At 42.1% G+C, this 22103-nt stretch overlaps 2 protein-coding genes and 1 long non-coding RNA gene across 3 annotated transcripts in view; all 3 read left to right on the top strand.

The window, feature by feature from the left end:
• The window catches only part of LOC123515675 (serine/threonine-protein kinase Warts-like), a 19759-nt gene extending 13667 nt beyond the window's left edge, over nt 1-6092 (top strand). Inside the window, exons 4-9 of the mRNA XM_045274507.1 lie at nt 1-97; nt 243-427; nt 1166-1263; nt 1606-1784; nt 3921-4201; nt 4694-6092. The exon at nt 1-97 is cut by the window's left edge and continues 2001 nt beyond it. Of these exons, the coding sequence (XP_045130442.1) occupies nt 1-97; nt 243-427; nt 1166-1263; nt 1606-1784; nt 3921-4201; nt 4694-5110 (1257 nt within the window). The 3' untranslated portion in view covers nt 5111-6092. The remainder of the gene's footprint in view (nt 98-242; nt 428-1165; nt 1264-1605; nt 1785-3920; nt 4202-4693) is intronic.
• LOC123515682 overlaps nt 1-6514 on the top strand; it is a 10944-nt gene extending 4430 nt beyond the window's left edge. Inside the window, exon 2 of the long non-coding RNA XR_006677961.1 lies at nt 6369-6514. This is a non-coding gene — a long non-coding RNA (uncharacterized LOC123515682). The remainder of the gene's footprint in view (nt 1-6368) is intronic.
• Nucleotides 6515-10287: 3773 nt separating this feature from the next.
• LOC123515641 (elongation factor 1-gamma-like) lies at nt 10288-21083 on the top strand. The gene is given in 11 exon segments (XM_045274461.1): nt 10288-10368; nt 12707-12856; nt 13129-13264; nt 13815-13961; nt 13964-14025; nt 14751-14936; nt 16248-16381; nt 17306-17425; nt 19240-19289; nt 19723-19847; nt 20802-21083. Coding segments are annotated over 11 exon segments (1281 nt in total). The 5' UTR covers nt 10288-10353; the 3' UTR covers nt 20958-21083.
• Nucleotides 21084-22103: the final 1020 nt, after the last annotated feature.

Raw genomic sequence — 22103 nt, 5'->3', positions numbered from 1 at the left:
CAGATGAGGAAGATGCTCTCCCAGAAGGAATCCAACTTCATCAGGCTGAAGCGTGCCAAGATGGGCAAACACCTCTTCCGCAAGATTAAGACCATTGGTGAGTAATACTGCCTGCCGGCTCCTCCTCTTCCTTCTCCTCCTTATCCTTCTCCACTTTGTCTGACACTTCAAGAGACACAACAAAAACTAACACAGTCTTAACAGCCACACCTCAGCACACACTCAGCCCGTCCATCCCTCAGGTGTGGGAGCGTTTGGGGAGGTGGCGCTTGTGCTGAAGGTGGACACACACCGCCTGTACGCCATGAAGACCCTGCGGAAGGCCGACGTGCTCAAGAGGAACCAGGTGGCCCATGTGAAGGCAGAGAGGGACATTTTAGCAGAGGCAGATAATGAATGGGTCGTTAAGCTCTACTACTCATTCCAGGTGTGTGGTGGTGGTGGCTGGTGCTGTGATGTGCTTGTTAACCCCTTCAGTACTGGGACACATTTTTTACCTTCAGATTTGTGTATGATTAAACTATTTTATTGGCATTAGGAAGGGTCTATGGAGGTCAGAAGATTGATGGCCACAGTCTTCAGTATTTTAATCTCCCACATGAGTTTCTGAAGCTGTATAGTCATCAGAATGAATATGGAAATGTGTCATGGTACTGAAGGGGTTAAGTATTTGGTTGGTGGTAAGTGTGTGAAGTGTTTGGGGTGTTTTGGTTGCTAGTTTATGTTTTGAATACTTGTTTTGAATGTTTGTTGTGGCTTTGAGCTGATGTGCTATCCTGACCTCTACCACCTCTTCTACTGTGTCTGTATATCTGTGTGTATTTACCTAGTTGTATTGTACAGGGTTTGAGTGGGGATCATAGTTTCCTGTCTCCATGTCTCCATTTATCCAATTTTTCTTTTAAAGTTATGCACATTATGTGCTGTAACAACTCATCACTCAATGCTTTCCACTTTTCCACTGCACACACTGCCTCATCCTGATTTTCTCTTGTCCTATTTTCTGCTGTCAACAGCACTAGGTCTTCCTTGTCTATCTTTTCAATGCCATTGACTATCTTGTACATTGTTATGTGTGTGTGTGTGTGTGTGTGTGTGTGTGTGTGTGTGTGTGTGTGTGTGTGTGTGTGTGTACCTACCCTTACCATGCCTCTCTCCCTGGCAGGACAAGGACAACCTGTATTTTGTGATGGACTATATTCCTGGCGGTGACCTCATGTCTCTCCTCATCAAACGTGGCATATTCCTCGAAGATCTGGCCAGGTAAGAGAGAGAGGCTGGTGAAATGCTTGGTGCCCTTTTGTAGTGTAGATAGAAGCTTAGTGTGTCAGCTTATCAATACCTCCTGTCCTTCTATATTAGCTGGTGTGTGATAGAGAGAGATGACAGTGTTTCTACAGCTCCCAGTGATGTGTCCATGATAGGTAGAAGTGTGGTGGGGCTCATATCAGCATCTCAATACCTCCTTCTACCTGTCCTACACCAAGTTCTATATGGAGAGATAGCAATGTTTCTACAGTTCTTAATGATGTGTATGGGATGGATAGAAGTGTGGTGGGGCTCATATCAGCATCTCAATACCTTCTTCTACCCTTTCTACACCAGGTTCTACATCGGGGAGCTGGTGTGTGCAATAGAGAGCGTGCACAAGATGGGATTCATTCACCGAGACATCAAGCCAGACAACATCCTCATTGATCGTGACGGACACATCAAACTGACGGACTTTGGGCTCTGTACGGGCTTCAGGTGGACACACAACTCAAAGTACTACCAAAGAGTGGGTAAGTGGAGGCCTGTGTTGTGTTGTGTTGTGATGTGCTTTTATTTTTTATTTATTTATTTTTTTTTAAGAGGAAGTTGACCAAGGGCAACGAAAAATATAACAAAAAAGGCCCATTCGATTTGCCAGTTCCCTAAAAGGTTGGTAGAGTTAACCAAAAGTCAGGGGCAAATGTGTTGAAACCTCCCTCTTAAAAGAAGTCAAGTGGTAGGAAGATGAAAACACAGAAGCAGGCAGGGAGTTCCAGAGTGTGCCAGAAAAGGGTGTGAATGATTGAGAGTACTGGTTAACTCTTGCATTAGAGAGGTGGACAGAGTAGTGGTGAATGATTGAGAGTACTGGTTAACTCTTGCATTAGAGAGGTGGACAGAGTAGTGGTGAATGACTGAGAGTACTGGTTAACTCTTGCATTAGAGAGGTGGACAGAGTAGTGGTGAATGATTGAGAGTACTGGTTAACTCTTGCATTAGAGAGGTGGACAGAGTAGTGGTGAATGATTGAGAGTACTGGTTAACTCTTGCATTAGAGAGGTGGACAGAGTAGTGGTGAATGATTGAGAGTACTGGTTAACTCTTGCATTAGAGAGGTGGACAGAGTAGTGGTGAATGATTGAGAGTACTGGTTAACTCTTGCATTAGAGAGGTGGACAGAGTAGTGGTGAATGATTGAGAGTACTGGTTAACTCTTGCATTAGAGAGGTGGACAGAGTAGTGGTGAATGATTGAGAGTACTGGTTAACTCTTGCATTAGAGAGGTGGACAGAGTAGTGGTGAATGATTGAGAGTACTGGTTAACTCTTGCATTAGAGAGGTGGACAGAGTAGTGGTGAATGATTGAGAGTACTGGTTAACTCTTGCATTAGAGAGGTGGACAGAGTAGTGGTGAATGATTGAGAGTACTGGTTAACTCTTGCATTAGAGAGGTGGACAGAGTAGTGGTGAATGATTGAGAGTACTGGTTAACTCTTGCATTAGAGAGGTGGACAGAGTAGTGGTGAATGATTGAGAGTACTGGTTAACTCTTGCATTAGAGAGGTGGACAGAGTAGTGGTGAATGATTGAGAGTACTGGTTAACTCTTGCATTAGAGAGGTGGACAGAGTAGTGGTGAATGATTGAGAGTACTGGTTAACTCTTGCATTAGAGAGGTGGACAGAGTAGTGGTGAATGATTGAGAGTACTGGTTAACTCTTGCATTAGAGAGGTGGACAGAGTAGTGGTGAATGAGAGTACTGGTTAACTCTTGCATTAGAGAGGTGGACAGAGTAGTGGTGAATGACTGAGAGTACTGGTTAATTCTTGCATTAGAGAGGTGGACAGAGTAGTGGTGAATGATTGAGAGTACTGGTTAACTCTTGCATTAGAGAGGTGGACAGAGTAGTGGTGAATGATTGAGAGTACTGGTTAACTCTTGCATTAGAGAGGTGGACAGAGTAGTGGTGAATGATTGAGAGTACTGGTTAACTCTTGCATTAGAGAGGTGGACAGAGTAGTGGTGAATGATTGAGTACTGGTTAACTCTTGCATTAGAGAGGTGGACAGAGTAGTGGTGAATGATTGAGAGTACTGGTTAACTCTTGCATTAGAGAGGTGGACAGAGTAGTGGTGAATGATTGAGAGTACTGGTTAACTCTTGCATTAGAGAGGTGGACAGAGTAGTGGTGAATGATTGAGAGTACTGGTTAACTCTTGCATTAGAGAGGTGGACAGAGTAGTGGTGAATGACTGAGAGTACTGGTTAACTCTTGCATTAGAGAGGTGGACAGAGTAGTGGTGAATGACTGAGAGTACTGGTTAACTCTTGCATTAGAGAGGTGGACAGAGTAGTGGTGAATGACTGAGAGTACTGATTAACTCTTGCATCTGTGCTTCTTTCAGTGTATCATAGAAATATTATATTGAAGCCTGATAGAATTGGATTAAGAAGTAAAATGGGTTCAGGCATGATGGACAAACTAAAAAGATATACACTCCTTGTCTCTTCACCTCATCTGTTGCATTTCTTTCAGTTTGATAAGTGAAATTTGTAGATAGTCTCCCCTCTTACATAAGGAGAGAGAGAGAGAGAGAGAGGGAGGGAATAGATTAGCAAAGTGTTAATGTTGATGCAATGACCTAACATCACTTTCCCTCTCACAGGCGACCACGACCGGCAGGATTCCATAGACCCGTGCCTGGACAACGACATCGTGTGCAACTGTGACGACCTGAAACCGTTGGAGCGGCGGCGGCGGCGGCAACACCTGCGCTGCCTGGCACACTCGCTGGTGGGCACGCCAAACTACATCGCGCCAGAGGTGTTGTCCCGCACTGGCTACACCCAACTCTGTGACTGGTGGAGTGTGGGGGTCATTCTGTATGAGATGTTGGTGGGTCAGCCCCCCTTCCTTGCCAGCACACCCCCGGAGACACAGTCCAAGGTAGGTGCTGTGCTGTGCTGTGCTGTGTGGGTCAGATTTTGCTATTTGTTTTATTATGTGTGGGAAATTGTTACTATTATTATTATTATTATTATTATTATTATTATTATTATTATTTTATTTGTTTATTTATTTATTTATTTACTTTCTTTTTGTTTTATTTATTTGTTTATTTATTTATTTTGTTTGTATTTATTTTTATTTTTATTTTATTTATTTATTTATTTTTTTTACATATATTTATTTATTTTATTTTTTTTTGTGTGTGTGTGTGTGTGTGTGTGTGTGTGTGTGTGTGTGTGTGTGTGTGTGTGTGTGTGTGTGTGTGTGTGACCCAGACAAGGGAAAACTTTACTACTACTATTACTACCACCACCACCACCACCAGTACTACTACTAGATATAATAACAACACTAAACAGCAAAGACATAGACCACCACCACCACCACCACCACCACCACTATGACCAACACTGACCCTTACATTGGCAGGTGATCAACTGGGAGACCACACTGAAGATCCCCAAGCAGGCCAAGCTGTCCCCGGAAGCCAAGAACCTCATCCTTAGCCTGTGCACCCACCCTGAGAAGCGATTAGGACGGAACGGGGCGCAGGAAGTTAAAGACCACCCTTACCTGCAATCCCTGGACTTCGAGGGGGGCCTGAGGAAGCAACAAGCGCTCTATTTACCCGAGATCAAGCACCCGACAGACACCTCGAACTTTGACCCTATAGATCCGGATAAACTAAGGCCAAGCGAGCCTAATGAGAGCGACCTGGAGTGGGTGAACAATGAAGACCAGCCTCTCCATGCGTTCTTCGAGTTCACCTTCAGGCGGTTCTTTGACAGCACACCACGGGGAAGCAGCAACGACGAAAAGGACAGCCAGCACCCAGTTTATGTCTGATTGTCTGATCGTCGCTCTTAACTCTCCCGATGTGCCCCGTCTCGCCTGTTTCGTGGTTCATCTGGCCCTGTGTCGCCCCGCCCTGCCCCGTCATGCCTCGTACCGCCCCGCCACACCCACAAGGACACTCCAATTGCCTTTCATACTTTATACAACCTTCTAGTCTTCCCCAAACCCCATAGAGGCTCAAAACACTCGGTTGTTTATATATATATTTTTTTAAGCCGTTTTGTCGCAGCCTCTCGCTTTCCCGCTGGGTGACGGCAACCTGGGGGAACGTGCAGCTCGGGTCACACTTACTTGGCAGTGCGGGTGTGGCGGGTGTGGGCTGGCGGGTGTCAGGTGATGGGTGTGGGCTGATGCGACTCACAGTGGCTGTCTGTGAGTCACCCGGGCGATTTAGTCAAGTCAGTCACCCGGTCAGTGAGTTAGTCAGTGTGGCGATGGGTGAGGGAGGGAGTAACTGACGGGTGACTTGACTCGCCTGACTTTGGACAACTTTCACCACAACGTACTCTTTTATTTATTATTATTTTTCCCCCTTCGAGAGCAGCATGGACTTGTATTATCACCGCCCTCCCTGACACTCAAGGGAGGCCGAGTATAAATGTTTACTGACGCGGTTGGGTGACCAAATTAACAGGGACTTTCAATATATATTTTTTTTATTTAATCTGTCCAAATGGTGAAAGATGTATGCCCCCAATTTTCATGTCCTATTTTCTTTTTTTCATTTTTATTGGGGCCACTTTTGTATTAAGTTTATAAGCCAATTGAGGCAGCTGAGGAGTCTTCTTAAGTAACGCAGGAGGGAGGAAGAGTTGGTACACAGAGAGAGTTTGTAGAGGTTTGTAGAGAGAGATTGATTCACAAGTGGAAGGAAGAAAACGTGACTTGAAAGAGGAAAAGTTTGCAAGAATAAATTTATGGTTATGTCGGAAGAGGAAGAGGAAGAATCGAGAGAGAAAAAACAGGTTGGAGATAGAAAAAAGAGAAATATATAAGCAAGAATTCAAGTGTGGAAGGAAATAAAAGTGATGAATGAAAAAAAAAGTGATAAATACAGAAAGATAAAAAAAAGCATAAAAAAGAAATCAAGAAGTGAACAAGAAAATATGGAAATAGAAGATAAGAAGAAGAAATACAAGGAGGAAGAGAAAGAGATGGAGAAAAAAGAAAAATAAAGGAGGAATAGCAATCTCATTTATATAGAGAGTGAAAGAAAATTAAAAGAAAGAAAACAAGGAGTGAGAGGTAGAGAGAGAGAGAGAGAGAGAGAAGCAAGCTGTGATTTTGTACATTTGAGTTAAGTAAAGTGAGAGGCAGGCAGGCAGTGGGTGATGCTGTGTGATGCAGGGTTTGTACAGAGCAGGGGCTACGCTGAACCAAAGACAAAATAAAGAAGGGAATGGACCACATTAAGCCGACACACTGAACGACACATTTCCGAAGCTTCTCTTTTGTCTTGTGAACCGGAGATGTTAACTTTTACCACTTCACTTCAAATTTAAACTCTATTTTTCATGAGATATAGAACCATTAGCACTTCACTTCTAATTTAACCCTTTCAGTAGCATGACGCATCTCCATATTCATTCTGGTGATGATTTAGTGATTTTTATACGGCTTCAGAAACTCATGTGGGGGATTAAAATAGTGAAGACTGTGGCCATTAATCTTCTGACCCCCATAGACCCTTTCTAATGTCAATAAAATGGTCTAATCGTTCACAAAATTCATGGTAAAAATGCATCCTAGTATTGACGGATTTAATGCCTTCAGTACTGGGATGCATTTTTGCCTTGAGTTTTTGGTGTGGTTAGACAGTTGTTGACATTAGGAAGGGTGTATGGAGGTCAAATGATTAATGGCCACAGTCTTTACTGTTTTAATCCACACATGAGTTTCTGAAGCTGTATAAAATCACCAAATAGTCACCAGAAGGAATAGGGAAACACGTCATGCTACTGAAAGGGTTAAGATCTTTTTACGAGGTATACATAGATAAAGTCAGTCACACACACGCACACACACACACACACACACACACACACACACACACACACACACACACACACACACACACACACACACACACACACACACACACACACACACACACACACACACACACCAGCAATTTACAAGTGACTGGCTAAAATCACAATCAGAACAGAGGAGGCTGACTCGCGCCCTTATTATGAGCGAATAAGCCGCAGCGAGTCAAGTAGCGGGGACCAAGACAATGTAAACAGGAAACACGCAGGAAGACGGAGAAAAAAGGAAGCGCATAGGGAGATGTAGAAATAGGAAGGGCGCACAGAAAGAAATAAGGAAGCACGCAGGGAGAGAGAGAAATAAGGAAATGGACAGGAAGATGGAGAAATAGGAAGTGCACAGAGAGAGAGAAATAAGGCAGCATGCAGGAAGATGTAGAAATAGGAAGCATGCAAGAAGATGGAAAAATCAGGAAGCACACAGGGAGGCAGATGAATAAGGAAGCACACACAGGGACAGATAATTAGGAAGCAAGCATGGAGGAAGAGAAATAAGGAAACACACAGGGAGAGAGACGAATAAGGAAGCGCACACAGAGAGATAAATTAGGAAGCACGCATGGAGGAAGAGAAATTAGGAAGCGCAAAGGGAGACAGATAAATTAAGAAGCGCGCATGGAGAGAGAGAAATTACTGTGTAGGGAGACATGAATAAAGAAGCGCGCAGAGAGAAATAGAAATGATAGAGAAGCTTTGAATGAGCTTGTTTAGTGTTCGGCTTAATGGATCCTTCTTTTGCTGTTTATAGACCCATTGACACCTCCACCACAAGGCAGTGAGGAAAATACTCTTCTGTTCGTGTAATTTGTAATAGACAATTGTGTATATATATTTTTGTATCCTGTTAATAAGCTCATGTCCTAATATCCCCTCCCCCCTCCATCCCTCCTTCCCTTATTTCTACGGGCTGTGTCCTCGTGTCCTTAACTACCAGGCAGGTGTGTGTTGGGTGTGGCAGGAGTAACACACATGCACACACACACACTTGCTTACTTAAACACAAAACACACTAGTTACTCCAGATTTCTTGTTTATTCAGTGACATTTTTACATAATTGGTCACACACACACACACACACACACACACACACACACACACACACACACACACACACACACACACACACACACACACACACACACACACACACACACACACACACACACACACACACACACACCTGCTGAGCCACCCCACCTCCCACACACACCCGCTCTTACCATGCAGGTGTGTGGGGGGGGTCCTGGTGGGGGCTTGTAACACACCTGACACCTCCCACACCTGGTAATACTCCAAGTTCAGGTGTGGGAAGGGAGTTTAACCACATGTATACTCAACCTGTCACCCTACACACCTGTCAGAACTCCATGCAGGTGTGGGGATAGTGTTTACAGTCTCAATACACCTGCATACTCCATAAACAGGCGTGTGGAGGCTTGGTGAGGTCACAATACACCTGCACCTTCCTCCAAGCCTGTCTCTACTCCATAGCAGGTGTAGAAGCAAGGTCCACACACCTGTCCACATCTGTGCCTTCGTCTTCCTATGTGGCTTAAGTCTTTCTCCAAGTGTCTTCAAAATATACGAAGGGTGTTGGTGGTGGTGGTGGTGGAGGGGCCTGACTATCACCACCACCATCACCACCACCACCTACTGTACATTTGTAAAGCCCTGTCTCATCCTGTACATGGCTGTATTGTTATGTGTGTAAATACTTGCAGATAAACAAACTGACTGTGGTTTTATTCCTTCCTTTCTGAGAGAGAGAGAGAGAGAGAGAGAGCTGTAAAGAAAGGAGATAGAAAAAAATGAAATTTTGTAATAGAAATGGAAGTTAGAGAGAGAGAGAGAGAGATTGAGAGGGAAGTAAAGAAGGGGAGAAAAAAAAAGTTTGTAATAGAAATGGGAAGTTAGAAAAGTACAGAAAGGAAAAGAGAGATGTAGGAGTAATTAAAGGAAGACAAAAAGAAAATGAGTTTTGCTATAGAAATGGGAGAAAATTAGCAGTACAGGAAGAAAATTGTGTGAGAGAAAAATGTAAGGGTAATAAAGGGACAAAAATATAGGTAGAGAAACTAGAGAAAAATAGAGCTTTATAATAGAAATGGGAGGAAGAGTTACAGAGAGAGAGAGAGGTTAGACAGGAGCATAGATTTTTTTTAACCTCCCACTCTTCATTCTCTTCCTTCATCCTCCTTCCCTTCTATCCATTTATCTTTCTTTCTCAGTTATTGTGTTCATCATCATCAAAACTCACATTTCCTCTTTCTCTTTGTCCTTTTCTTTCCTTCCTCTCACCCATTTATCACTCTATCCATCATTCTCATCATTATCACCATTGTTATCCTCCTCATAACTTTCTATTAGCTATCTTCCTCATTAACATTCTCTACAGTGAAGTGAAGGCTTTGAACACGATCTCTGGGCTGCTGCTGACGATGATGGCCACTCCCTGCTCCCCATACACGGATTATAACCTTGGTGCAGGATTGTCTTCCACCCTGGCGCCCTAAAAAGGGGTGTGTGGGTGTGTAGCTTAAGAGAGAGAGAGAGAGAGATTTAGTTTCTGTTATTATTTATCTGCAGTGTGATACCGTGGACCACATGTATGTACTTTGCCAACATAAAACTGCCTATGTGATGTGTTTTAGTGGTCAATAAATATTTATCTATCTGTGTGTGTGTGTTATTTTCTATATTCTAATGCATTCTTCTGTTTTATGTTGATTTGATTGATTGATTGGTAAATGGATGGATTGATTAATAAGTTTGGTGTTTTTGTCTAGAGAGGAAGAAGCACAGGAAAACATGATTACACGAGGAAAGTTATAAAAAAGGTAAGTTGATGCAAATGTTTTTGAAGGATATAAAATGCATAACAATGACATACGTATACATACAAATAAGCAGGTAACTATTGACAACATGTGTAGTGTTCTGAAGTGAAATAAAAGTAGACATAACTTAAAATTACATAGACATTACCTCAGATTACAGATAAAAAATATATAGGACCAATCCCAATTATGAAAACAAAAAACAAAATATAAAAATACACTAATGAAAATCGTAACTAAAAACAAATATAAATTAGCAAGTAAATAAAATATCATAAAATACATTAGGCTTGTGGACTGCGGCATATCGCGCGTGCGCTGAGTAGCAGTCGGCCTCTTACAGCAGCGATGGCGGTGGACGGGGTGAGTAGGCCATACTGTTCCACTTATCCCCATATTTCCCGATCATCTATCACCTCACACCTCAGATAACCATTGGACTACACAGCTGAACCCATTAGCTACACCCACAACCCATTAACGCCCCGCTGGAGGCCTATGGGAGGGAATAATAGGGAGATATACTATAACCGGTATTTTGTTTACGTGTATGAGAAAGTTTGGTGAAGTGAGAGTAGGAAGAGGCAGGGGTGAGGGACAGCGTGGCAGGGGTGTGTGTGGGGAGCGGCGCCCCTGCCAGGCTGCTGTGGGTGACTGTGGGCGTGACAGGTGTGTGTAGGCGTGCGGTGGGCGGCAGCAGCTGTCCGTATGTCTGCCTGTCTGAAGGGAAAGTGGAGAGGAATGTCTGTCTGTGTGTCTGAAGGGAGATGTGGAGAGAAGGATGGAGGAAACGAAGGGAAGAGGAAGGAAGGATGGAGGAAATGGAAGAAAGGAGGAAGGAATGTCTGTCTGTATGTATGTCTGAAGGGAGAGGAAGTGAAGAGAAGGGAGGTAATGGAGAGAAGAATGGAGGAAAGGAAGAGAGGAGGAGGAAAGCATGAGGAAGAAATGTCTGTCTGTCTGTCTGAAGGGAAAGGAAGTGAAGAGAAGGGGGATAATGGAGGAAAAGAAGAGAGGAGGAAGGAATGTCTCTGTCTGTGTCTAATGGGAGAGGAAGGGAAGGGAGATAATGGAGGGAAGGAAAGGAAGAAATAGACAAGAAATGAAGGAAAATAGATACACAAATAAGAATAGAAAAAATAAAGGGAAAAAAATCAATAAAACTATATTATTAAGCAAAAGGGAAAGAATAAACTTAAAATGTACGAAGGAAAGAAAAATACGAGATAAGATAAATTACTGAAGCTTACATATGTTAGCCTCAGTGGTACCAGTAAGCCTAGGCACTCTCCTAATATACACATCCCGCCCGTTAGCCAGTCATTTGGTCAGTCAGTCATTCAATCAGTTATTCAGTCAGTCAGCCATCCAGCTGTCCAGTTAGCCAGTCAGTCAGTCAGCCATCCATCCAGTTAGTCATTTGGTCAGTCAGCCAGTTAGTCATGTCAGTTGTTTGATTATTGATCAGTCAGTCAGCCAGCCAGCTGTTTAGTTTATTGATCAGTCAGTCAGTCATTAATTTCAATCAGTTTAGCCAGTTCAGTTCCTCTAACTTACTTCAGTAGCAAATGAAAGTATTTTTCAGAGAGAGAGAGCAAACTTTATTTCACCCTTGTCATTTCTTTTCTTTTCCTCTCCTCTTTCTCTCTCTCTCTCTCTCTCTCTCTCTCTCTCTCTCTCTCTCTCTCTCTCTCTCTCTCTCTCTCTCTGTTTTGAAGTGAGTTTAGATGGAAGTATGTATTGTGTAGAGGTGAGAGAAGCATTGCAGGGTCCAGGGTTGTGTTGTCCCCCCCCCCCCCTGTCTGTGTTCCCTGGCACCTTTGTGGGTGTCAGGAGTCAATCCAGGGGTAAAGCATCGCCCCTGCCACACCCACACCCCTTGGCATGGGCTATGTGGTGTGGCAGGGGCACACACACAGAGAGAGAGAGAGGGGAGGGAAGGGAGGTTGGTAGATATATTGATTTTTTTTTTTTTTTTTTCACACACACACACACACACACACACACACACACACACACACACACACACACACACACACACACACACACTACTTAAGCATTGTTGGTAGCTGTCAAAATGTCCAGCTGTCATTCACACACACACACACACAGACAGAGACAGAGACAGGAATGGAAATAAATGCTAGAAAGATGTAGAGAGAGAGAGAGACAGACAGACAGACAGACAGACAGGGACAGGAAAGGAGATAAATGCTAGACTTGTTATCTTTTTTGTTAAGAAGAGGATTTCTCTGATTATTATTATAAGGTGCAATGTAGTTTTTAAGACCTTAGGTTAGGTTAGGTTAGGTTAAGTTCTATTTATTAGCATATATATTTTTACTTTCATTTGTATGTATTTAGGACAACTATGTATATATAATTTTGTATGAGGCCCTGTAGAGTGCAACATTTACTGGTGGAATAGAGCCTAGAAAACAAAACAAAACAATAACACAATAAAACAATAGAAAGAAGGATGTAGAGAGAGAGAGAAAGAGAGCAAACAAACAAGCAAGCAAGCGAGAGAGCACACACACCACCAACACTCCCTTAACACACACACACACACACACACACACACACACACACACACACACACACCACAACTAAAACCAGCGGACAAATTAGTGGCCATTATAATCAAATCATTTACGACATGCCCCCACCCCCATTCTCATCCTTCCTGTGGCCCCGGCAGACCCTGTACACCTACCCTGAGAACTTCCGCGCCTTCAAGGTGCTGGTGGCGGCGCAGTACAGCGGCGCAAAGGTCACCGTCGATAAGAACTTTGTCTTCGGGGAAACCAACAAGACTGACAGTTTTCTGAAGAAGTTTCCACTGGGCAAGGTAAGACTGTGTGTGTGAGAGAGATTTTATTTATTTATTTATTTATTTTTTTATTTATTTATTTATTTTTTTTATTTATTTTTTTTTTTCATGGCAGTTTTTACCTACATTTATTTACTTATTTATTTATTTACTTGATTCCTGAGTTTGTGAGTATTTTGACTGCTTTTCTCTCTCTCTCTCTCTCTCTCTCTCTCTCTCTCTCTCTCTCTCTCTCTCTCTCTCTCTCTCTCTCTCTCTCTCTCTCTCTAACCATCTCCTGTCCTTGCAAGGTGCCAGCGTTTGAGACCAGCGATGGGCATTGCATCTTCGAGAGCAACGCCATCTCCTGGGCCGTGGCTGATGACAAGCTGCGCGGCTCCACCCCCATGGACCAGGCGCAGGTGGTGTCTTGGATGAGCTTTGCAGGTGTGTGTGTGTGTGTGCATGTGTTAGTTTTAGATTTAGTAGGTGAAGTTTGTATGTGTTTGTATATTTTGTGTCCTTGAGTCTTTTTTTTTTTTTTTTTTTTTTTTTTTTTTTTTTACTTGGACTAGTAGTGAAATATATGAGAGAGAGAGAGAGTGTCCAAATAAAAAAGATTAAATTGTCTGAAGTAAACTGAATTGATTTGATAGAAAAAAAAATGGATTTGTCTCGTGATTTTCCTCATTTTCTATTGTCTATCTCGTCTTTGCTCTCATTTATTTTAATTTTCCCCTTTTCCTTACCTTCTCTCTTCTCTTCTCTTTTATCTTATCTTTTCTCTCATCTCTCCTCTTCTCTTCTCTTTGCTCCTCTCCTCTTTTCTTTTCTTTTCTTTTCTTTTCTTTTCTTTTCTTTTCTTCTTCCTTCCCTTCCCTTCCCTTCCCTTCCCTTCCCAACCCAACCCAACCCAACCCAACCCAACCCAACATAATGTACTCCCATGCACCACCTAACCCCTCCACCCCCTGACTCTCCACCCTCCCTCCTGCAGACAATGAGATCCTGCCAGCGTCCTGCACGTGGGTGTTCCCCTGTATGGGCATTATGCAGTTCAACAAGGGCAACACGGAGCGTGCCAAGGAGGACGTGAAGAAGGCCCTGAGCTCCCTCAACACACACCTGCTGACGAGGACCTTCCTGGTGGGGAGCGCATCTCTCTCGCTGATATCTCGGTCTGCTGCACCCTCCTGCATCTCTACCAGGTGAGGGACAGGAAAACGCAGGCTCAGGTTAACTCCTTCAGTACTGGGACGCATTTTTTCCCTTGAGATTAATGGCCAGTCTTCAATATTTTAGCCCCTTCAGTACTGGGACATTTTTTCCCTTGAGATTTGTGTGATTAGGTATTTTATTTTAAGGGTTTATAGAGGCCACAGTCTTCAATATTTTAACCCCTTCAGTATGGGGATGCATTTTTATCTTGAAATTTGGATGTGATTAGACCACTTGTTAACATGAAGGGTCTATTAAGGTCAGTAGGTTAATGGCCACAGTCTTCACTCTTAATCCCTTCAGTACTAGGATGCATTTTTTCCCTTGAAATTTGTGTGATTGGACCATTTTGTTGACATTAGGAAGGGTCAATGGAGGTCAGAAGATTAATGGCCACAGTCTTCACTATTTCAATCCACACAAGTTTCTGGAGCTGTATAAAATCAGCAATTAGTAAGCAAAATGAATATGGAAATGTGTTGTGGTACTGAAGGGGTTAATTTGATAATGTTATACCTTGCAGCCTCTGTACCAAGTGAGAGATAGAGAGAAAGTGAGAGAGGGAGAGGAACTAAAACCACTAATATAACCCTATCCATTCTTTCTCTTTCTCAAAAAAAAAAAAAAAAAAAAAATAATAATAATAATAATAATAAATAAAATAAATAAAAAAAATAATAATAATAAGTAAATAACCTAACCTAACTTCCCTCAGTACGTGCTGGAGCCGGCGTTCCGTAAGCCGTACCAGAACACCAATCGCTGGTTCGCCACCATGATCAACCAGCCGCAGGTGAAGGCCGTCATCGGGGAGCTCAAGCTGTGCGACAAGATGGCCCAGTTTGACCCCAAGAAGTTTGCCGAGGTGCAGGGCAAGATTAAGCAGGGCGGTGGTGACAAGGTGAGGCTGGCTGGGTTCTGGGGGGTGCGGAAAGAGAGAGAGAGAGAGAGGTGGAGAAACAGTAGATAAAGACAGGTGGAGAGTGGTGGAGAAAGAGGATAAAAACAAAAGATGGGGAGAGGAACAAAAAGGAGAGAGAGAAAGAGAGGTGAAGAAACAGGATAAAGAGAGAGGTGGAATAAGTGGAGAGAGGAAGGGAAAGAGAGAGGTGGGGAAACAGAATAAAGACAGAAGATAGTGAGATAAGTGTGGGGAGAGGAAAGGAGAGGTGGATAAAGAGTTAAGGCAGAAGGTGAAGAGACAGGAGTTAAAGAGAGGGCTGGAGAGAGAGAGAGAGAGAGAGAGTGAAGAAACAGGATAAAGACAAAAAAGGTGGAGAGAGAAGGATGAGAAGAGAAGCAAGGAAAGAGACCTAGGGTAGAAAAAGAATGAGGAGACACTATCAAGTATGTGAAGAGATTGAGATAAGGAATAGTGGTGCTTTTGAGCAGTTAACCACACTGAAACACATCACCTAAACCTTCAACTCACCTCAAACCTCGACAAAACACCCACAAGATCAAAACAAACCTGTCATCAACACCATAAACCTTGTCAAAACATCACCACAAGATTAAAACAACACTAAACTATAATAACTGCAATAAAATCTTCCGTTCACACCAGAAACCTTTCACAAAACACTACCACAAGATTAAAACAAACCTTAACATAAGCAAAACCTGCCATCAACACCAGAAACCTTTCAACAAAACACCACCACAAGATTAAAACAACACCAAACTATAATAACTGCAATAAAATCTTCTGTTCACACCAAAAGCCTTTCACAAAACACTACCACAAGATGAAAACAACACCAAACTATAATAACCACAATAAAATCTTTGTTCACACACCAACAACCTTTCACAAAACACTACCACAAGATTAAAACAAACCTAAACCACAATAAAACCTGCCATCAACACCATAAACCTTTCACAAAACACTAGAAGGCAAGACAAAGGCCCATATTCTGAAACACTTCTCTCTGCCACACCGTCACTATTTTCAAAGGGCTCTAGTTGAAGTGACAGATTTTTAAAGGTCTTTCTGTAATTCGAGTGCCATGTTAATATTTGAGACCTACCAACAGGACAGATAACCTTCAGAACTCGGCTATTTGTCTCTGTGGCCTTTGAAAATAGTGACAGAGAGAGGGAAATGGTTCTAAATATGGCACAAAGACCTAATAAGCAATGATAGTGACGGAAATAGTTCTGAATATGGCGCAAAGACCTAATAAGCAACAAGACCTTCCTCCCGCAGCAGGAGAAGAAGGCAGCCAAGAAGGAGCAGCCTAAGAAGGAACAACCTGCCAAGAAGAAGGAAGAGGCTGCCCCTGCTGCTGAGGCCCCTCCTGCACCTAAGCCCAAGGACCCACTTGATGCTCTGCCTGCTGGGTGAGGATCTGCCTGAAGGAGGAGAAAGTGGAGAGGGAGGGAGAGATATACTGAACATTCAAGAGTTTGTCGATACTTCTGGCTGTTTTGCGTTTTTTATTGATCTTATGGGTGAGGAACTGCCTGAAGGAGGAGGAGGAGAAAGAAAGGTGGGGTGTTTACTGGAGGAAGAGAGTAAAGGGAAGATGTACTGGACAATCAGGAGTTAATGTCAATTCTTGTACTGTTTTGCACTTTTTGTTGATCTTATGGGTGAGGAACTGCCTGGAGGAGGAGGAGAAAGAGAAGAGGGAAAGGCAATATAATGGAGGAGGAGAGTGAATGGAAGATATACTGGATAATCAAGAGTTACTGTCAATACTTCTACTGTTTTGCTTTGTTTTTATTGATCTTATGGGTGAGGAACTGCCTGGAGGAAGAGGACTAGAGGGAAAGGCAGTATATTGGACAAAGAAGAGTTATGTCTACTCTTACTGTTTTGCTTAGTTTTTATTGACATTGTGGGGTGAGGAACTGCCTGGAGGAGGAGAGGAAAGGGATATATTAAAATGACAATGAAAATGAGGGATTATGGTGTCAATTTTGGTACCTATCTTCTGAAACTTAAGAGAGAATGAGAAAAGATAAAAGTGTAGCATTACCCAAGTCACCTCTGACCTGTTCCTCTCCTCTTTCCCTCCTGCAAGAACTTAAAGGAAAAGAGAAAGATAGATAAAAGAGTAACAGCATCACATTACCTGACCTAACCAAACTTAATCACCACCAACCTATTCTCTCACTCTTCCATTATAGTAAAAGGGTAACAGTATCACTAACCTAACGTAATGGGTGGAAGCTTAACTGCTTCCACATATACTTAGAAAGAAAAAAATAAATAAAAAAAAAAAAAATAATAACACCTATTTTCTCCCTCTTCCCTGGCAGCAACTTTGTGATGGACGACTTCAAACGGTTTTACTCGAACAATGATGAGGAGAAATCCGTGCCTTATTTCTGGGAGAAGTTTGACCCCGACCACTACTCCATTTGGTACTGCGAGTACAAGTAAGTGTGTGTGTGTGTGTGTCGGTCGGTCGCTTCCTGTCCTGACTGCCTCTCCTGTGTCTTCCTGTCTATCTTTCTATCTTTGTCTTCTCTGTGGCTCTTCATCTGCTTATCTTTCTATTCTCTCAGTGTCTCTTCTCTTATCTTCCCTTTCTTGGTCTTTTCTTCTTCATCTCTTTCTTTCTATCTTTTTCCTCCTCTTTGTGTCTTTTCATTTCTTTATATTTCTCTTCCCTTCTCTTTCATTATCTCTGTTTTTCTCTTTCCTTCTCTCAGCCTCACATTGTCTCTCTGTCCTTTCATCTTTCTATCTCTGTCACCTTTTGGTTTCATTACATCTCTCTCTTTAATTCCCTCAGCCTTATCTGGTTTCTCTGTCTCTTCACTTCCCTTCTCTCAGCCTCTCCTGGTTCTACATCTCATCTCTTTCCTTTTCTCATTTACCACACTACTGCACTTCTAAGAGTTTATCCCTCCCCCCTCCACCCACACAGTTTACCTCTAAGCTGTAATTTAATGTCCCCAGGTTAGAAATGTGGACTAGAGACCTTGCCTATTCCAAAGATGAAGAATAGATAGGTTTAGTTAGTGTTAATATTAATCTTACTACTACTACTACTACTGGAGGCAAGTAATGGTAGTGAGTGTGTTAAAGGTTACCCCTCTCATGTGTTCCCTGCTTGCCTTATGGCTTGCAGGGGTCAGGGGGAGGGCAAAGCAATGTCTCCCCTCCTACGTCCCGCCACCTTACTAGTGGGTGGGGGGAAATAGATGGGTGAACAGTGACTCAGTGGTTAGATTAGGTTATTTTGATTTATTGATTTATTATTATTTATTTATTTATTTATTTATAAGAACTTCGAGCCTGCTTCTGTATTTCCTTCAATGTTTTTAGGAAGTTTTTATCCTCTTCAAAATTTAAACTAGTTCCTTTCCCTCTTCCTTTCCTTGCTCTTTCTTCTTCTTCTTCCTCCTCTTCTTCCTTCTTCTTCTTCCTCTTCTTCTTCTTCTTCTTCTTCTTCTTCTTCTTCTTCTTCTTCTTCTTCTTCTTCTTCTTCTTCTTCTTCTTCTTCTTCTTCTTCTTCTTCTTCTTCTTCTTCTTCTTCTTCTTCTTCTTCTTCTTCTTCTTCTTCTTCTTCTTCTTCTTCTGCGTTACTTTGTTATTCTTTCTACACTTAATGAAAACTTAGACAATATATTACATCAGGTTATTGATAGGATCTCTTGGCCTGCTTCTGTATTTTCGTTGTTTTATAGCAGGTTATTGACTACAACTCTCGGCCTGCTTCTGTATTTCCCTCAGTAGTAATAGCAATATTTTAGAGCTCAGCCTGTATATCCATCTTCCTTTTACCTGAAGAGTTAGGTGTTGTTAGTCATGCAGGAAGAATACACTCAGTAAGGAAAGATATTTAAGGTCATCCAGGTAAAGAAAGAAAACCTTGTGTATTTATGTTGACTTCATTTAAGAGGGAGGTATCAAGACAGTTCTTCCTGAATTTTGGCTAAATCTTTTACTTTTGTTTTTAGGGATCTCTCTCTCTCTCTCTCTCTCTCTCTCTCTCTCTCTCTCTCTCTCTCTCTCTCTCTCTCTCTCTCTCTCTCTCTCTCTCTCTCTCTCTCTCTCTCTCTCTCTCTCTCTCCTGCATTAAAATGATTCATACCAACTAATTAGCTTGTGTATTAAGAACTGTGGTATTGAGTGAATGGAAAATAAATTAAATAAAAAACTACATGAGAGCCTTAGTGTAAAGAGTGGCAGGTAGGCAGAAGAGGTTAGATAGAAGGTGACTAACAGACCTTTCTTGTTCCAGATATGCCAATGAACTCTCTAAAATCTTCATGACCTGTAACCTGATCAGCGGTGAGTGACCTGGGCAGGGAGAGAGAGAGAGAGAGAAACTGTCTAACCTAACCTAAGAGAAAAATAAGGAAGAGAGAGAATGAATTGTCTAATCTAACCTAAGGAAGAGAGAGAGAGAGAGATTGTCCAATGTAACCTAAGACAAAAAAAAAAAAAAAAAAGGGAGATTTTGTGTCTAAGAAAAGAGATAAATGAATGAATAGTGTCTAACAGAGAGAGAGAGAGAGAGTGAGTGAGTTTAATAGTGTCTAACAGAGAGAGAGAGAGTGAGTGAGTTTTAAGAGACAGACAGACAATGTGAGTGAATAGTTTGCATTTCCCCACAAGGATAACAAGAGCTAAGAATACAAGTAGCCTTATAATTGAAATAGTCATAGTTCTCTCTGTAGTTGTAGAAATTAAGGTGTTCTTTCCCCCCCGCGTGTGTGTGTAGGCATGTTCCAGCGCGTTGACAAGCTGAGGAAGAACGCATTTGCCTCTGTGTGTGTGTTCGGCGAGGACGGGAACAACTGCATCTCCGGCATCTGGGTGTGGAGAGGACAGGAGCTGGCCTTCCCGGTGAGTGGTGGTGGTGGTGGTGGTGTGCCTGTACCCTCAGGTGTCTTATGAAAATGTAGGGTTGTCTTGATATGTGGTGGTGTGCCTATATCCTCAGATCCTTTATGAAAGTGTAGGGTTGTCTTGGTATGTCTCTTATCACACCCTCTTCCCATAGTGTAGAAATCTTGTTACTAGAGCCACTGAAACCCTTGAAAACACCACGTAATGTCAGCTAGAGCCTTTAGAATGTAGAGGTGGTGATGGTGATGGTGATTCATATGCACAAGTTTTATGAACCTACCACTAGAAACGCATAAGTCCTTAGGGGAGGCGAAATGTAACATCGTAAAACACTTAAAAAAAACCCCACAAAACATCAGCTAGTCTTTGTAATGGAGTGGAGGAGTAGGAGTGGGAAGAGGATATGAATGAGCATTTCGTCACTCGGTACCAGTCACTAGAAAAACAGAAAAGCATTAAAATTCCCATGTAACATCACTAGAGTGTGGAATATAGTGGAGCAGGAGGAAGTGAATCAAAACATAATCATCTCTGGTAAGCTTTGGAACTCCCTGCTTGCTTATGTATTTCCATCTTATCACTTGATTTTATATAAGTGGGAGGTTTCAAGACTCTTTTGGGTGGTGCTAAATATCTTGTACCTGGATGGGGACTGGCAACTAAGTGGGTATTTTTCTTTCCAGTTTTATGGTTGCCCTTAGTCAGCTTTCTCTCACATGACCCCCTTCATTACTATGCTGCATTTTCATGTTCATTCTGGTTAATTTTATACAGCTTCAGAAACTTTAGCAGGGAATCAAATAGTAAATACTGTGGCCATCAATCTTTTGACCTCCATAGAGCCTTCCTAATGCAGATAAAATCATCTAATTATACCTAAAATACATCCCAGTACTGAATGGATTGAAAAACAGTACAATATGCCAGCCTGTTGACACACTCTCTCTGCAGCTGTGTGAGGACTGGACCATTGATTACGAGTCCTACAGCTGGGATAAGCTGGACCCCAAGGCTGACTCCACCAAGGCTTTGGTGGACCAGTACTTCAAATGGGTAGGCAAGGACAAGAAGGGCCGAGAATTCAACCAGGGCAAGATCTTCAAGTGAGCTGGCCCCGCAGACCCGCCCAATCCCCGCCAATGCTGCCGCCGCTGCCCTAACACCACAACAACAAGAACAACAACAACAACCACTACTACAGCTACTACCCTAAATTAAAACACTTCATTCCCATTTTTGGTGTTTTATTGTCTTTTTTCAAGGTTTGGGTTTGGTGTAGATTTTGGCCAATCAATCTTTAAAGGAACTAGCATTTTAAGTGGGCATTTTATTTTATTTTATTTTATGTACTAGTGTATTCATATTTATTTTTTTTTATTATTTTTATTTATTTATTTATTATTTTTTTCCTTGGGTAGTATGAACTAGTTTCTTGCATAAAAAAAAAAACTATATACTTTTTTGGTTCTTGATACAGAATTGCCTCTTTTTACTTGCTACCCTCTTGGTTTCTCTTGACTTGATACAGGGAGGTTGATACATACAATTATTGCTGTTTTTTACTTGCTTCCTCTTGGTTTTTGATAGAGGGAGAATGATACACAGTCACCTCTTACTTTCACTTCAGGTACTCTTGATACAGGGGGGATAGATGCACAAAATCATCTCATTACTTGTCCTCTTGGTTCCTCTTGCCTTGATAGAGGGAGAATAATACACGGAATCATCTCTTACTTTTGCTTACTGTACTCTTGACTTGATAAGGGGGGATGATACACAAAATCACCTCTTTACTTGCTGTCCTCTTGGTTCCTCTTGACTTGATAGAGGGAGAATGATACACAATCACCTCTTTTGCTTACTGTACTTTTGACTTGATACAGGAGGGATGATACAAAATCACCTCTCTACTTACTGTCCTCTTGGTTCCTCTTGACTTGATAGGAGAATGATACACAATCGCCTCTTACTTATTGTACTCTTGACTTGATATAGGGGGGATGATACACTATCACCTCTATTTTTACTTACTATCCTCTTGGTTCTTGATACAGGGAGGATGATATGCAGAATCACCTATTTTTAGTCTCTTCCTCTTAGTAACTTGATACAGGGGGTATGATACATAATCACTATTTTATACTCGCCTCTTACTCTTGATACAGGAAGAATGATACACAAAATTGCCTATATTTTTTACTTGCTTCCTCTTTGATCCTCTTGATACGGGAAGGACGACAAACACTTACTATA

The sequence above is a fragment of the Portunus trituberculatus genome, chromosome 5 (genome assembly GCF_017591435.1).
Source record: "Portunus trituberculatus isolate SZX2019 chromosome 5, ASM1759143v1, whole genome shotgun sequence".
Classification (NCBI taxonomy): Eukaryota; Metazoa; Arthropoda; class Malacostraca; order Decapoda; family Portunidae; genus Portunus; species Portunus trituberculatus.
Note: the sequence above shows the minus strand (reverse complement) of the source record. Positions and strands in the feature narration are given on the sequence as shown.